Source organism: Aptenodytes patagonicus, unplaced genomic scaffold (genome assembly GCF_965638725.1).
Source record: "Aptenodytes patagonicus unplaced genomic scaffold, bAptPat1.pri.cur scaffold_227, whole genome shotgun sequence".
Lineage (NCBI taxonomy): Eukaryota > Metazoa > Chordata > Aves > Sphenisciformes > Spheniscidae > Aptenodytes > Aptenodytes patagonicus.
Genome location: NW_027472160.1, coordinates 4,391 through 20,988, shown reverse-complemented (window position 1 = coordinate 20,988; position 16,598 = coordinate 4,391). Strand labels below are relative to the sequence as shown.

The window sequence follows — 16,598 nt, the reverse complement described above, 5'->3', positions numbered from 1 at the left end:
CTGGAGAAAAAAAGAGTCATCTCCATTTAAGGCTGTTCTTGCAGCCTCCTCTGGGGTTCAGTCATTTTCTTGGAGCGGTTTCTACAACAGAGAGAAGATGTAACCAAGACCACAAATGGGAAATTGATTGGGGTCTTCCCACCAGGTCTACCCCTGTCAGAGCAAGTCCTCGTCTTTATACCCCCTATGGACTCCATTTCATAGAATCATAGAATCATAAAATGGTTTGGGTTGGAAGGAACCTCAAAGATCATCTAGTTCCAACTCCCTTGCCATGGGCAGGGATACCTTCCACTAGATCAGGTTTCTAAAAGCCCCATCCAACCTGGCCTTGAACACTTCCAGGGAGGGGGCATCCACAACTTCTCTGGGCAACCTCTTCCAGTGTCTCACCACCCTCACTGTAAAGAATTTCTTCATAAAATCTAATCTACATCTTCCCTCTTTCAGTTTAAAACCATCATCCTTTGTTGTATCACTACACTCCCTGATAAAGAGTCCCTCCTCATCTTTCCTGTAGGCCCCCTTTCAGTACTCTTCTCTACATTAGCCAGCTTCAGATAGCAGCCAAGCAGCAATTTACACCAGGGCAGGAGCCTAAAGCCCAGCAAGGAAACATAAGGACTGATGTGGGGTAGTTCAGATTTGACAGCACTGAATGATGCAGGTAGTAATTGTCTCCTATGACAAAGAGAAACACTCCAGGGGATGAGAAGAAAAAAAAAGAAAAGCCAGGAAAAGGAAATGTATTCTGAACACATTTTAAATCTTGTTATTACCTGACATAAAACAGTAAATAGGCTTGCTGCCTGAGAACTGTGTCGATCCCACGACCATCCACAGATGCATCATTCATCTTGTACCACAGCCCATTGCTGGCCTGTAAAAAAAGGCAATGATAGCTGGAGATGAACTGCATGGTTTCTCAATGATCACACAGGCAGAAAACTACAGAACCAAGAGTATGCTAAAACAAATCCAATGCAGCCGGTAAGGAGACCTTCTCTCCCAAAACCTTGGCTGCCAGTACCACTGCCGTGAAAGTTTGTCTTCCCCAGCTGTCGTGGTTTAATCTCAGTCAGCAATTAAGCACCACGCAGCCGCTCGCTCACTCCCCCCCACCCGGTGGGATGGGGGAGAGAATTGGAAGAGCACAAGTTAGAAAGACTCGTGGGTTGAGATAAAAACAGTTTAATAATTGAAATAAAATGATAATAATAATATGATAATAATAATAATAATACACAAAACAAGTGATGCACAGCACAATTGCTCACCACCCGCTGACCGATGCCCAGCCAGTCCCCGAGCAGCGGCCCCCCCGGCCAGCTTTTCCCAGTTTATGTACTGAGCATGACGTCACATGGTATGGAATGTCCCTTTGGCCAGTTTGGCTGTGCCCCCTCCCAGCTTCTTGTGCACCTCCAGCCTCCTCAGTCAGTAGAGCATGGGAAGCTGAAAAGTCCTTGGCTAGTGTAAGCATTACCTAGCAACAACTAAAACACCGGTGTGTTATCAACTTTGTTCTCATCCTAAATCCAAAACACTGTACCAGCTACTAGAAAGGAAATTAACTCTATCCCTGCCGAAACCAGGACAATATCCACCCCTTATTCTATACCATTTGCATCATGCTCAAGTCTCACATTTTCCAGTACATTTTCATTAATCACCACCCCCTTTTATATATATATATACACACATACACAGATATCATTCCCTTCATCTGTGGGCCATCCCTCTAAAATGTTCGGTGAGTTCATTTAGTCCATGACTTCAGGCTCCATCTGTCATAATAATCTTTCAGGGCAGGAAAAATGGAGATGGTATGTGGTGTTGGATTGTTTCAGGTTGAAGTCAGTTCTGGTACCATCATCACTGTGCTTTGCTTGGTTTCACTGAAGTTATTCTTCATTAATCTGGGTGATTCTTATTATAATAACATTAGTATGGCATATAATATTATTAGTATTATTAGTATATCTGTGTATTATTAGTATAACTATTATAACTATAATTAGTACTTAACATCTCATAATTCAGATCATTGGCTATTCTCACCCAAAATCAAATCCCCTTGAGGCACACATCGGACTTCCCCATCCTTCCGCATTATCCACCAAGTGCACCCAGGTCCTTGAGCAAAAGCAATCCCACGGATGGGTCTGCCTCTGCCCGAGGCAGGAATAACCCAGACTGTCTTCCCCAGCATATTTTTTATGTGCACTACAGGGACTTTATTCCCATCTACAGTACGTAAAAGTTCTGACTGGGCAGGGCCTGCTCGATTGGCAGATCCCCGAGTGTTGACTAACCAGGTGGCCTTTGCTAAATGCGTATCCCAATGTTTGAATGTCCCACCACCCATTGCTCTCAGCGTAGTCTTTAACAGTCCATTGTATCGTTCAATTTTCCCAGAAGCTGGTGCATGATAGGGGATGTGATACACCCACTCAATGCCGTGCTCTTTGGCCCAGGTGTCTATGAGGTTGTTTCGGAAATGAGTCCCATTGTCTGACTCAATTCTTTCTGGGGTGCCATGTCGCCATAGGACTTGCTTTTCAAGGCCCAGGATAGTGTTCCGGGCAGTGGCATGGGGTACGGGATATGTTTCCAGCCATCCGGTGGTTGCCTCCACCATTGTAAGCACATGGCGCTTGCCTTGGCGGGTTTGTGGGAGTGTGATATAATCGATCTGCCAGGCCTCCCCATATTTATATTTCAACCATCGTCCTCCATACCAAAAAGGCTTTAACCGTTTGGCTTGCTTGATTGCAGCACATGTTTCGCATTCATGGATAACCTGGGCTATAGTGTCCATGGTCAAGTCCACCCCTCGATCACGAGCCCATCTGTATGTTGCATCTCTTCCTTGGTGACCTGAGGTGTCATGGGCCCACCGAGCTAGAAATAATTCACCTTTATGTTGCCAGTCCAGATCCACCTGAGCCACTTCAATCTTAGCAGCCTGATCCACCTGCTGGTTGTTTTGATGTTCTTCAGTGGCCCGACTCTTGGGTACGTGAGCATCTACGTGACGGACTTTTACAACCAGGTTCTCCACCCGGGCAGCAATATCTTGCCACAATGCGGCAGCCCAGATGGGTTTGCCTCTGCGCTGCCAGTTGCTCTGCTTCCATTGCTGCAACCACCCCCACAGGGCATTTGCCACCATCCATGAGTCAGTATAGAGATAGAGCACTGGCCACTTTTCTCGATCAGCAATGTCTAAAGCCAGCTGGATGGCCTTTACTTCTGCAAATTGACTTGATTCACCTTCTCCTTCAGCCGTTTCTACAACTTGTCGCATAGGACTCCATACAGCAGCTTTCCACCTCCGATGTTTTCCCACAAGACGACAGGACCCATCAGTGAACAGGGCATATTGCTTCTCATTTTCTGGTAGTTCATTATACATTGGGGCCTCTTCAGCACGCGTTACCTCCTCCTCTGGCAATATTCCAAAAATCTTTGCCCTCTGGCCAATCCATGATCACTTCCAGAATTCCTGGGCGACTGGGGTTTCCTATTCGAGCCCGTTGTGTGATTAGTGCGACCCACTTACTCCATGTAGCATCAGTTGCATGATGTGTACAGGGGACCCTCCCTCTGAACATCCAGCCCAGCACCGGCAGTCGGGGTGCCAGGAGGAGCTGTGCTTCAGTGCCGATCACTTCTGAAGCAGCTCGAACCCCTTCATATGCTGCTAATATCTCTTTTTCAGTTGGAGTATAGCGGGCCTCGGATCCTCTGTATCCCCGACTCCAAAACCCTAGGGGTCGACCTCGAGTCTCCCCTGGTGCTTTCTGCCAGAGGCTCCAGGTAGGGCCATTCTCCCCGGCTGCGGTGTAGAGCACATTTTTTACATCTTGCCCTGCCCGGACTGGCCCCAGGGCTACTGCATGAACTATCTCCCGTTTAATTTGTTCAAAAGCTTGTCGTTGCTCAGGGCCCCATTTGAAATCGTTCTTCTTCCGGGTCACTTGATAGAGAGGGTTTACAATCAGACTGTAATTTGGAATGTGCATTCTCCAAAAACCCACCACGCCTAAGAAAGCTTGTGTTTCTTTTTTGCTAGTTGGTGGAGACATGGCTGTTATTTTGTTGATCACATCTATTGGGATCTGACGACGTCCATCTTGCCATTTTATTCCTAAAAACTGGATCTCCTGTGCAGGTCCCTTGACCTTACTTTGTTTTATGGCAAAACCGGCCTTCAGCAGGATTTGGACTATTTCCTTCCCTTTTTCAAAAACTTCTCCTGCTGTGTTGCCCCACACGATGATATCATCAATGTATTGCAGGTGTTCTGGAGCTCCACCCTGTTCTAATGCAGTCTGGATCAGTCCATGGCAAATGGTAGGGCTGTGTTTCCACCCCTGGGGCAGTCGGTTCCAGGTGTACTGGAGGCCCCTCCAAGTGAAAGCAAACTGTGGCCTGCACTCTGCTGCCAAAGGGATTGAGAAAAATGCATTAGCAATATCAATTGTGGCATACCACTTGGCTGCCTTTGATTCCAATTCATATTGAAGTTCTAGCATGTCTGGCACAGCAGCACTCAGCGGTGGCGTGACTTCATTTAGGCCACGATAGTCTACTGTTAGTCTCCACTCTCCATTAGACTTCCGCACTGGCCATATGGGACTGTTAAAGGGTGAGTGGGTCTTGCTGATCACTCCTTGGCTCTCCAGTCGACGAATCAGCTCATGAATGGGAATCAGGGAGTCTCGGTTGGTGCGATATTGCCGCCGGTACACTGTGGTGGTAGCGATTGGCACTTGTTGGTCTTCGACCTTCAGCAACCCCACAACAGAAGGGTCCTCCGAGAGACCAGGCAAGGTGGACAGCTGTTTAATCTCCTCCGTCTCCAAGGCAGATATACCAAAAGCCCACCGGTACCCTTTTGGGTCCTTGAAATACCCTCTCCTGAGGTAGTCTATGCCAAGGATGCACGGAGCATCTGGGCCAGTCACAATGGGGTGCTTCTGCCACCCATTCCCAGTTAGACTCATTTCGGCTTCCAATACAGATAGCTGTTGGGATCCCCCCGTCACCCCAGAAATATAGATGGGTTCTGTTCCTATATATCTTGATGGCATTAGGGTACACTGTGCACCGGTGTCTACCAGAGCCTTATACTTCTGTGGGTCTGATGTGCCAGGCCACCGAATCCACACAGTCCAGTAAACCCGGTTGTCCCTTTCCTCCCCCTGGCTGGAGGCAGGGCCCCTCTAATCCTCATCACAGTACTCGTTTCTCATTTCTTGTACGTATGAGTCAGAAGTTTCTTTATTAAGATCAAGAGTAAGATCAGCCCTTCTACTCTCTCTAGGGAACTGCCCGCTGGAAACTGGAGCAGCAATTTTCCTGGAAGAACCTCTTTCTGTGATTGTTTTCCCTTGTAATTCACGTACCCGTGCCCCTAGGGCTGCAGTAGGTTTCCCATCCCACTTCCTCATGTCCTCTCCGTGGTCACGCAGGTAAAACCATAGGGTGCCCCGTGGTGTGTATCCTTTATATTCTCTCTCTTGAGCAAAAGAACGCTTACTTCTAATAGCCGAGATACTGGTCCGTACAGGTGAGGAGTAGGACCTATCCTCTCTGAGTTGCTGGATCTCCCGGGACAGTTTTTCGGACAGTTTCTCCACAGCCGAGACGATGGAGGAAGAAAGACTTTCCTCGTATTGCCGGAGTTGACTAGCCAATTCATCCACTGTTTGTTCCTCTCCATCTTTCCAGGTTATCACTGCCAATGAATTGGCGTATGACGATGGTGCGCTCCTTATAAACTTCCGCCACATGGGTCGTGTGCACTTGACTTCGTCTGGATCTTTGGATAGTTGTTCATTGTTCAGGTCATCATAAATCACCTCCAGCACAGCTAATTCTCTCAGAAACTGGATACCCTTCTCCATGGTGGCCCACTTGCTTGGGCGACATATGACATCTTCCTTAAAGGGATACCTTTCCTTCACGCTTGACAGGAGTCGCCTCCAAAGGCTGAGGATACGTGTCCCTTTTCCAATTGCTTTGTCAATGCCCCCTTCCCTAGAAAGGGATCCCAGCTGCTTGGCTTCCCTACCCTCTAATTCCAGGCTACTGGCCCCATTATCCCAGCATCGGAGCAGCCAGGTGACAATATGCTCACCTGGACGGCGGCTGAAATCTTTTCGTATATCTCGCAGCTCACTCAGGGATAGAGATCGGGTGGTCACTGTCTCGTTTATGAGTTCTTCCTCTTCCTCCTCCCCGATCAGCGGCCGGCTTTCCTCCTCCCGTTCTCGTGATGGTCCTTCTCTAGGGTCATCTGTCTCGTATACTTCTTCCTCCGGTTCCCTTTTAGAAGAAGCTTCTTCCTCCCTTACTAAACGAGCTGACTTCCGCTTCCAAGATTTCTTCTTGTGTACAGGGGCGACTGATACTGGCACAGGCTCGTTCTTTGGTTCAGCCACAGGGCGTGTTGCTGGGGTTGGAGTGGCCGCAGTGCAAGTGCATGTCACTGGAGTCTGAGTGGCCGCAGGGCCTGTTGCCGGGGTTGGAGTGGCCGCAGTGCATGTCGCTGGGGTTGGAGTGGCCGCAGTGCATGTCGCCGGGGTTGGAGTGGCCGCAGTGCAAGTGCATGTCACCGGAGTCTGAGTGGCCGCAGGGCCTGTTGCCGGGGTTGGAGTGGCCGCAGTGCATGTCGCCGGGGTTGGAGTGGCCGCAGTGCATGTCGCCGGGGTTGGAGTGGCCGCAGTGCAAGTGCATGTCACCGGAGTCTGAGTGGCCGCAGGGCCTGTTGCCGGGGTTGGAGTGGCCGCAGTGCATGTCGCCGGGGTTGGAGTGGCCGCAGGGCCTGTCGCCGGGGTCTGAGTGGCCGCAGGGCCTGTCGCCGGGGACTGAGTGGCCGCAGAGCCTGTCGCCGGGGTTGGAGTGGCCGCAGTGCATGTCGCCGGGGTTGGAGTGGCCGCAGGGCCTGTCGCCGGGGTTGGAGTGGCCGCAGTGCATGTCGCCAGGGTTGGAGTGGCCGCAGGGCCTGTCGCCAGGGTTGGAGTGGCCACAGGGCCTGTCGCCGGGGTCTGAGTGGCCGCAGAGCCTGTCGCCGGGGTTGGAGTGGCCGTAGTGCGTGTTGCCCGGGTTTGAGTGGCTGCACGGCCTGTTGCCCGGGTCTGAGTGGCCGCAGTGCGTGTCGTTTTACTGTCAGAGCCAGAGACCTTCTCTTCCCTTTGAGGGTACTGAATGGTGTTGAACAGGGCTCGGTAGGCATGGGCCAGGCCCCAGCACGTTGCAATGAGTTGCATCTCTCTAGAGTTGCCAGGGTGACAGCATACTTTTTCCAAATATTCTACTAACTTTTCAGGATTCTGCACTTGCTCAGGGGTGAAGTTCCAAAACACTGGGGGTGCCCATTGGCCTAGGTACTTGCCCATCTTGTCCCACACACCCTGCCACTCATAATTATTCAGCCTTGGGGCAGATCTCTGGATGATATTCTTAAATTGCTTACCAACTTTAGACAAAACCGAAACAATATTCCCAAGAAGTATTAATAGAAGTATCTTAACTGCCCAAGGATGCTCAAAATACTGAAAAATTACTGTAATGAAGGAGGAAACATCATAGAAGAAGGTAGTGACACTGCCATTCTGTATTTCCTCCGTAAAAAAACTCTCAGAAAAGTTACTGCAATTGCTAGTTGTCTCCACGATATGGTATCCATGGTACAGTAACGGCTTCATTGCGAAGTTTACATACCACAGAAACGTCAAGGTCAATGTTCTAAAAACAAACCTCACAAGCGAGACATTACTATTCACTGCAGACCACAGCAAACTGCAAAACCCAACACCAATCTTTAACATGTACAGCAGGAAAAAGAGCGCGATGCAGATTATACAAATCAATATCGAGAACAGAGAAACCAACATTGTGACCCTCAACTATTAACAGATATAAGTTCCTTAATACACTCCAGTTAATCTGTTATTATCTCAAACCCTTCGTGCCCCACGTTGGGCGCCAAAAAGGACTGTCGTGGTTTAATCTCAGTCAGCAATTAAGCACCACGCAGCCGCTCGCTCACTCCCCCCCACCCGGTGGGATGGGGGAGAGAATTGGAAGAGCACAAGTTAGAAAGACTCGTGGGTTGAGATAAAAACAGTTTAATAATTGAAATAAAATGATAATAATAATATGATAATAATAATAATAATACACAAAACAAGTGATGCACAGCACAATTGCTCACCACCCGCTGACCGATGCCCAGCCAGTCCCCGAGCAGCGGCCCCCCCGGCCAGCTTTTCCCAGTTTATGTACTGAGCATGACGTCACATGGTATGGAATGTCCCTTTGGCCAGTTTGGCTGTGCCCCCTCCCAGCTTCTTGTGCACCTCCAGCCTCCTCAGTCAGTAGAGCATGGGAAGCTGAAAAGTCCTTGGCTAGTGTAAGCATTACCTAGCAACAACTAAAACACCGGTGTGTTATCAACTTTGTTCTCATCCTAAATCCAAAACACTGTACCAGCTACTAGAAAGGAAATTAACTCTATCCCTGCCGAAACCAGGACACCAGCACACATTTTTCCCCTGCTAGGAAGGAAGTTGCTCTTTACCTTTGTGTAGCAGAAATAGTGTCCTGCATCACAGCTGCCACCGCTATGTACCAGGACAGCATATAAGGCATAGAGGAGCGGTTCTCCAGCTGTCTGAGATGTGTATGGCCGAAGATCCAAGTACTCAGGATACTCCACCACCTACGGAGAGACCAAGAGGGCTCAGAAATGATCCTGAAATACTACATGAAATAGCTTTCAACATGTAATGGTTTGGGTGGCAGGAAACTCTTCTCAGCCAAAGCAGCTCTGTTAGAGCAGAGTACATGCTTGTCTTCCCACAGGAACTCTCATCTCCGTGGAAGGCAACACAAAAAACCTAACATGAACAGCTTGTGAAAGAGCGTACTGCTTTGGGAAATCTCCTGCTCCGGGAAGAGAAAGTTGCACTCCAATTGTGTACACACCTTGCTGATCTTCCTGCCAGTGAAATCTTCAGACCTTTTCAGATACACCGTAAGAACCTTGGGCACATGATGGATTGTAAACCTCTTGGAGGTGGCAACCATCTTGTCACATCTTGAAACCAAGCACAGAGCCAAATGTACCCTTAAATGCACCCCTTTTTCCCGCCAGAAGGCCAGACAAACTTTCATGTCTCACACATCCTTACGCTATTTTAAGGCTATTCAGTACCATAAGGCCATATTAAAAAAAAAAAAAAGCTGCATGTCATTATTGTGCATTAAACCTATGGGAAAAGATGACATGCTCAATGACATGCAGCACCTTCACACAGGTTCTAGTATTAGTATGTCATTGGTAATCATCTTACTTGCTACATTTAAAGCAGTTTTCTCCATCCAGCTGCTCGGGTTTCACAAAGTCCTCCAGAGCTGCGGTGACAGATGAGGCTGCCTGGAGGTTGAGAAAGGAAAGCACTGAGCTCAGGGAAACACCCTCGCCCAAACACTTGCCAGGAGCTGACAAGAAGGCGGCCCAGGTACCTGAGGCTGAGGAGACCCACTGTGAACCCACAAGCAGGGTCCAGAAGGAGGCAGAAAGACGGTATTGTGCTGAACATTTCCCTCATTTCCCAGGGATTCCCGGGGCTCTCAAGAGCTACTTCTCTGTGGCACCGCACAGTTCAGCTACCGATGGTGTGCAGGGTCATCAATAATGAAAACAATACAACCCATCAGCCTCAGAGCCAGACAGGTGTTGAGGGAGGGCAAAGGGAAGAAGGATGAGCATATGTCAAGGGTGGAGAGAGGATAATGCGTGCTCGTCCAGCTTAAAGCCAGCACCTACAGGGAGACCACTGCCATGGCCTCCCCAGAAGGACACAGTCCATGACAGTTCCCACCCACCACCAAGCTCTCTTTTGCTTGCGGTATATGTTTTTACACCACCTGTGTTCATTGTGGAAAGCTACAGGGGCCTTGGGACGTCTTGAATCACAGTTACAAACCCTCTTACTTTTACACCCAAAGGGATGTCCAGGAAGGCCTCATAGGAATCGGAAACCGCTCTGCAGCTCAAGCACGTCACTAGGAGGGAAATCAAAATGCTCAGCGATAAGGGAAGTCGACTGACTGTACCAGTTTATGTCCTCCATAGATACTATGCCAGTCACGCGATCAGCTGTTTATCACAGGCAGACAGAAGGGCACAGACAATTCCAAGGAGAGCAATAGTAATGGAAAAGTACCTCTGGATCTCAGAAAGCCCCCAAATATTTGACGGACAATGGTAGTTGCTTGAGAAGAGATATCCAAGCTGGAAATAAATGGTAATTATGGCTCAGAAGTAGGGCAGAGAGTTATCTCCTCCAAGAGTTTTGCTTTGTCTGAAAACCCTGGGCGTAGGGTTTCCTTGATGGGAGTACATCAAGGACTCCAAAGGGCTCGGGAACATTGAAAAGGTAATTTGCTTGTGCTTACTTTCTGCTTCCACTCAGACAAGCTCACTGCATGGCATCGACAGTATAGTGTAAGAACTCATGGGCATCTTCCTGCATGCCAAGCTGGAAATGTTCTCCTATTCCTACGAAAGAAGAGGTTAGTTGTTCTCCCCTACAAGAAGGGAAGAAAACATGTAAAAGCACCTGAAATGACTTACGTGTGAGGACATTGACGACAGCCCTAGGCTGGATGGCACTGGCTGAGGAATGCAGGACCTTGTTAATGTGCGCTTCCATTACGCACATCATGCAGAAAGGCTTCTGTGATGATGACCTGAAGAGGGAGGGAGGGAGGGAAGCAAGCTTCTCAGGTTAGCAAAATATCCATAGCAATGGGAAACCTAATGGAGATCTTGAAGTTGTAAGAACAGTCTCCGCTCTTCTTCTCCCAAAGTGCCAATGTCCCAGCAAGCCCACGACATTTTAGTGCATAGAAAACTTTCTTCAGAGGGGTGCTTAACTGACAGAAGATTTCTGCGCAATAAGCAAAGAGAGTTTAACTTGCAGGAATGGGGACTGAGACCCGGAGCTAGAAAGCAGTGCCTTTCTGAAGATGAACACACCTAGATAGGACAAGAGGTTTCTAGGCTTGAGTGTCAAAGAACACCAAGTCGGGGGGCTGACAAAGAAGGGCTGCTTTTCTCCTAAATCAAATTCCAGGTTCTGGGAATCCTTGGGAAGTGCCCAACAGATTTACAAGGAGATGTTCATAAAAGTACTCACATGACTGGCTGCGCTCCCGAGAGAGCAGGTAGTTGGCCAGAGGGGGTGTGTACGTCAGGCACTGCAGGACGGAGTTGAAGAAGCACGTATTGCCCAGGTTGTGGAGTCCCGCTCCAGCTCTCTGTCTTTGCTGCCAGTCCATGCAAATCTTCTCTGGGGGAAAGAGGATCCTTTGTGGAGGAGCCATTCCCTTGGCAATGACTGCAGGGAAATGACATTTGAAAAGAGATGAGACGATATTGTTGCACAAAAGCGTATTTAAAAGTCGAGTTCTCTACAGGAGCACCCAGAAGAACCAGCTCTAACCTCCACCACAGAAACATCGGGGGAAGCCTAACACTGCCATTGACATTTACTGGTCAAGAAACAGTTTTGGAAAATAGTCTGTTCCCCTGCTTACTTTGATGAAAGTCCAGCAAACCCACATTCTGATTTCTGTGCCTTGGGCTACCTTCCTTTCCACCTGGAGTCATGAATTGGATTATCAGGTCAAGTCTTCCCTTTTCCTGACTGTAACTTGATGAAAACAAGCAAGTACCTAGCACAGAAGGTAACCCTACTGATGTCAGATCTTTCTACGAGCAACGTCATCTTTCCAAGTCTTGTACATAGTGGCAGAGGAGTGACAAAATGCGTTTTCCTGTGTCTAATCGAAAACACCTGGGTAAGTCTGGCTGCTATCAGGAAATGCCCCAGGATTCACTCTAGGTTGTCAGCGCATCAACATTCAGGGATGGAGCACCAGCCACATCCGTTGCCTTTGGGGATTCACAAAGTCCAAGCCTGCTGGTGAAGCTGTTACTCACAGGAGTCGCTCCCCATTGTGGCAATTGCTCCTCTCAGGAACAGAGGGGACAGCTTTGGATGTCAGGATGCGCTCCAGAAAAAGAAGATCAGCGCCAGTCCCGTCACCTGATGGCAAAGAAATAATTGTAGCTCAACAAAATGATTAAAAAAACCCCTAAATGCTACCCACAGAACAGCATCCACCATCAAAAGTGTTTCAGTGGTACTTGGAACTGCTGCAGAGCTGCAGGCTGATGGCCCTACTGTCCCTGCCACAGGACTCCAACTGACAGCAATTACCAAGGCCCTTTTGAAAGACTGCATTGCATGTCACCTTCTCTGAAGAGGACCTGCTGCTGACCTGTGGCTAGCGTTAGCAGCAGGGGCCTCTGGCTCTCCAGCCCACGCTTTCCCACCTTGTGTGCAGGAGTGACAGGCATTTGGCTGCTACTTTAGTGGCTGCCTTTGCCATCCTCCTTTTCTGTCTCCCTTTCTACCGCATCAATCAGAATGGGCCTCTTGTCATCCTAGGCTGAGCCCAATGCCTCAGACTACATTGCTGCCCCTCTACTTACCTATCCTAGGATATGGTAAAGAAGTAAGAATTAGCAAATAGGAACTCTACCCATAGCCCTGACCAGACTATAAAGGTGTCATAGCTTAGCCTACAGCTCAGAAGGTATAGATCAGCCTATACAATTATCCTGTATCTACCTACTCTATGATCTGTCCGGAAAGTCAAATCAGAATTACCTTTGAAAGAGGATGGAAGTTGAGGAGAAGTGGGCAGTAAATGATAAATGGTTGGAAAAAAGTAGGCACGCAAGTAGCAAAGGAAGGAGCCGAGTTATCCCGAAGGCCAGCTCAGCCCAACTAGCTTTCGCTGGCCCACTTTTCAGGATCCCAAGTCCTGGCCAGGTGAGGTCAGAAGTGCCAGGTGGGTGCTGCATCACTGCCCCTTTGTAACACGGGCCCACACGGGGACGGGTCCCCTTGAGGCCACATGGCTGCCACGTCCCGGGCACCTCCCACACACCAGCAGCCACTGGGCTTCCCCACGTGCTGCTGGCGAAGGGCTGTTTGTCTGCCAGCAGAGCTCCCACCTCTTCCCTGAACCGCACCAGTGGGATGAATAAAATCCTGCCCAGGGCTGTAAGCATGCCTGTTCACAGCTTTGGCTGGCACATTCAGGTTGCTGGGGGTTTCTCTTCCACTCTTCGCAGGTATGGGACTGTGTCCGTGAGACTCGTATATGTCCTGGTTTCGGCTGGGATAGAGTTAATTTTCTTCCTAGTAGCTGGTAAAGTGCTGTGTTTTGGATTTAGTATGAGAATAATGTTGATAACATGCTGATGTTTTAGTTGTCGCTAAGTAGTGCTTACACTAGTCAAAGACTTTTCAGCTTCCCATGCCCTGCCAGCGAGAAGCTGGGAGGGGGCACAGCCGGGACAGTTGACCCAAACTGGCCAAAGGGACATTCCATACCATATGATGTCATGCTCAGTATATAAACTGGGGGGAGTTAGCTGCAGGGCGGTGACTGCTGCTTGGGAACTGGCTGAGCATCAGTCGGCGGGTGGTGAGCAATTGCATTGTGCATCACTTCCTTTGTTTTCCCTTCCTTTTCTGTCCTATTTAACTTTTTTTTCCCCCCGATTCTCTCCCCCATCCCATTGGGGGGCAGGGGGGAGTGAGCAAATGGCTGTGTGGTGTTTAGCTGCCAGTCAGGTTAAACCTCAACAGTCCTTTTGGCACCCAATGTGGGGCACGAAGGGTTGAGATAACAACAGATCTGACCAGAGCGTGTGCTGTGGTTTAACCTCAGTTGGCAACTAAGCACCACCCAGCCGCTCTCTCACACACGCACACCCCCTCCCCGGTGGGATGGGGGAGAGAATTGGAAGAGCACAAGTGAGAAAAACTCGTGGGTTGAGATAAAAACAGTTTAATAATTGGAATAAAATAGTAATAATTATGTAATAACAATAATAATACACAAAGCAAGTGATGCGCAGTACAATTGCTCACCACCCGCTGACCGATGCCCAGCCATTCCCCAAGCAGTGCCCCCCCCCAGCCAGCTTTCCCCAGTTTATGTACTGAGCATGACATCACATGGTATGGAATGTCCCTTTGGCCAGTTTAGCTGTGCCCCCTCCCAGCTTCTTGTGCACCTCCAGCCTTCTCAGTCGGTAGAGCATGGAAAACGAAAAAGTCCTTGGCTAGTGTAAGCATTACCTAGCAACAGCTAAAACGTGGGTGCGTCATCAACTTTGTTCTCATCCTAAATCCAAAACACTGTACCAGCTACTAGAAAGGAAATTAACTCTATCCCTGCCAAAACCAGGACAATATCCACCCCTTATTCTATACCATCTGCGTCATGCTCAAGTGTCATATTTTCCAGTACATTTTCATTAATCACCACCCCCTTTTTTTTTTTATATATATATATAGACACACACACACACAGAGATATCATTCCCTTAGTCTGTGGGCCATCCCTCTAAAACGTTCGGTGAGTTCATTTAGTCCATGACTTCGGGCTCCATCTGTCATAATAATCTTCCAGGGCAGGAAAAATGGAGATGGTATGTGGTGTTGGATTGTTTCATGTTGAAGTCAGTTCTGGTACCATCATCACTGTGCTTTCCTTGGTTTCACTGAAGTTATTCTTCATTAGTCTGGGTGATTCTTATTGTAATAACATTAGTATGGCATATAATATTATTAGTATGATTAGTATATCTGTGTATTATTAGTATAACTTTTATAACTATAATTAGTACTTAACATCACATAATTCAGATCATTGGCTATTCTCACCCAAAATCAAATCCCCTTGAGGTACACATCGGACTTCCCCATCCTTCCGCATTATCCACCAAGTGCACCCAGGTCCTTGAGCAAAAGCAATCCCACAGATGGGTTTGCCTTTGCCCGAAGCAGGAATAACCCAGACTGTTTTCCCCAACATATTTTTTATGTGCACTACAGGAACTTTATTCCCATCTACAGTACGTAAAAATTCTGACGGGGCAGGGCCTGCTCGATTGGCAGATCCCCTCGTGTTGACTAACCAGGTGGCCTTTGCTAAATGCGTATCCCAATGTTTGAATGTCCCGCCACCCATTGCTCTCAGTGTAGTCTTTAACAGTCCATTGTATTGCTCGATTTTCCCGGAGGCTGGTGCATGACAGGGGATGTGATACACCCACTCAATGCCGTGCTCTTTGGCCCAGGTGTCTATGAGGTTGTTTTGGAAATGAGTCCCGTTGTCTGACTCAATTCTTTCTGGGGTGCCATGTCGCCATAGGACTTGCTTTTCAAGGCCCAGGATAGTGTTCTGGGCAGTGGCATGGGGCACGGGATATGTTTCCAGCCATCCGGTGGTTGCCTCCACCATTGTAAGCACGTGGCGCTTGCCTTGGCGGGTTTGTGGGAGTGTGATATAATCGATCTGCCAGGCCTCCCCATATTTATATTTCAGCCATCGTCCTCCATACCAGAGGGGCTTTAACCGCTTGGCTTGCTTGATTGCAGCGCATGTTTCACATTCATGGATAACCTGTGCTATAGTGTCCATGGTCAAGTCCACCCCTCGATCACGAGCCCATCTGTATGTTGCATCTCTTCCTTGGTGACCTGAGGTGTCATGGGCCCACCGAGCTAGAAATAATTCACCCTTATGTTGCCAGTCCAGATCCACCTGAGCCACTTCAGTCTTAGCAGCCTGATCCACCTGCTGGTTGTTTTGATGTTCTTCAGTGGCCCGACTCGTGGGTACGTGAGCATCTACGTGACAGACTTTTACAACCAGGTTCTCCACCCGGGCAGCAATATCTTGCCACAATGCGGCAGCCCAGATGGGTTTGCCTCTGCGCTGCCAGTTGCTCCGCTTCCATTGCTGCAACCACCCCCACAGGGCATTTGCCACCATCCATGAGTCAGTATAGAGATAGAGCACTGGCCACTTTTCTCGGTCAGCAATGTCTAAAGCCAGCTGGATGGCCTTTACTTCTGCAAATTGGCTCGATTCACCTTCTCCTTCAGCAGTTTCTACAACTTGTCGCATAGGACTCCACACAGCAGCCCTCCTCTTCCGACGCTTTCCCACAAGACGACAGGACCCATCAGTGAACAGGGCATATTGCTTCTCATTTTCTGGTAGTTCATTATACATTGGGGCCTCCTCAGCACGCGTCACCTCCTCCTCTGGCGATATTCCAAAATCTTTGCCCTCTGGCCAGTCCATGATCACTTCCAGGATTCCTGGGCGACTGGGGTTTCCTATTCGAGCCTGTTGTGTGATCAGTGTGACCCACTTACTCCACGTAGCATCAGTTGCATGATGTGTACAGGGGACCCTCCCTCTGAACATCCAGCCTAGCACTGGCAGTCGGGGTGCCAGGAGGAGCTGTGCTTCAGTGCCGATCACTTCCGAAGCAGCTCGAACCCCTTCATATGCTGCTAATATCTCTTTTGCAGTTGGAGTATAGCAGGCCTCGGATCCTCTGTATCCCTGACTCCAAAACCCTAGGGGTCGACCTCGAGTCTCCCCAGGTGCTTTCTGCCAGAGGCTCCAGGTAGGGC

At 48.9% G+C, this 16,598-nt stretch overlaps 1 protein-coding gene across 1 annotated transcript in view; it reads right to left on the bottom strand.

Annotated features, from left to right (window-relative positions):
• LOC143173754 (ubiquitin carboxyl-terminal hydrolase 36-like) overlaps positions 1-12,041 on the bottom strand; it is a gene marked incomplete at its 3' end in the record, with an annotated part of 62,346 nt that extends 50,305 nt beyond the window's left edge. Inside the window, 3 exon segments of the mRNA XM_076363906.1 lie at positions 10,655-10,770; positions 11,216-11,420; positions 12,026-12,041. Of these exon segments, the coding sequence (XP_076220021.1) occupies positions 10,655-10,770; positions 11,216-11,420; positions 12,026-12,041 (337 nt within the window).
• Positions 12,042-16,598: the final 4,557 nt, after the last annotated feature.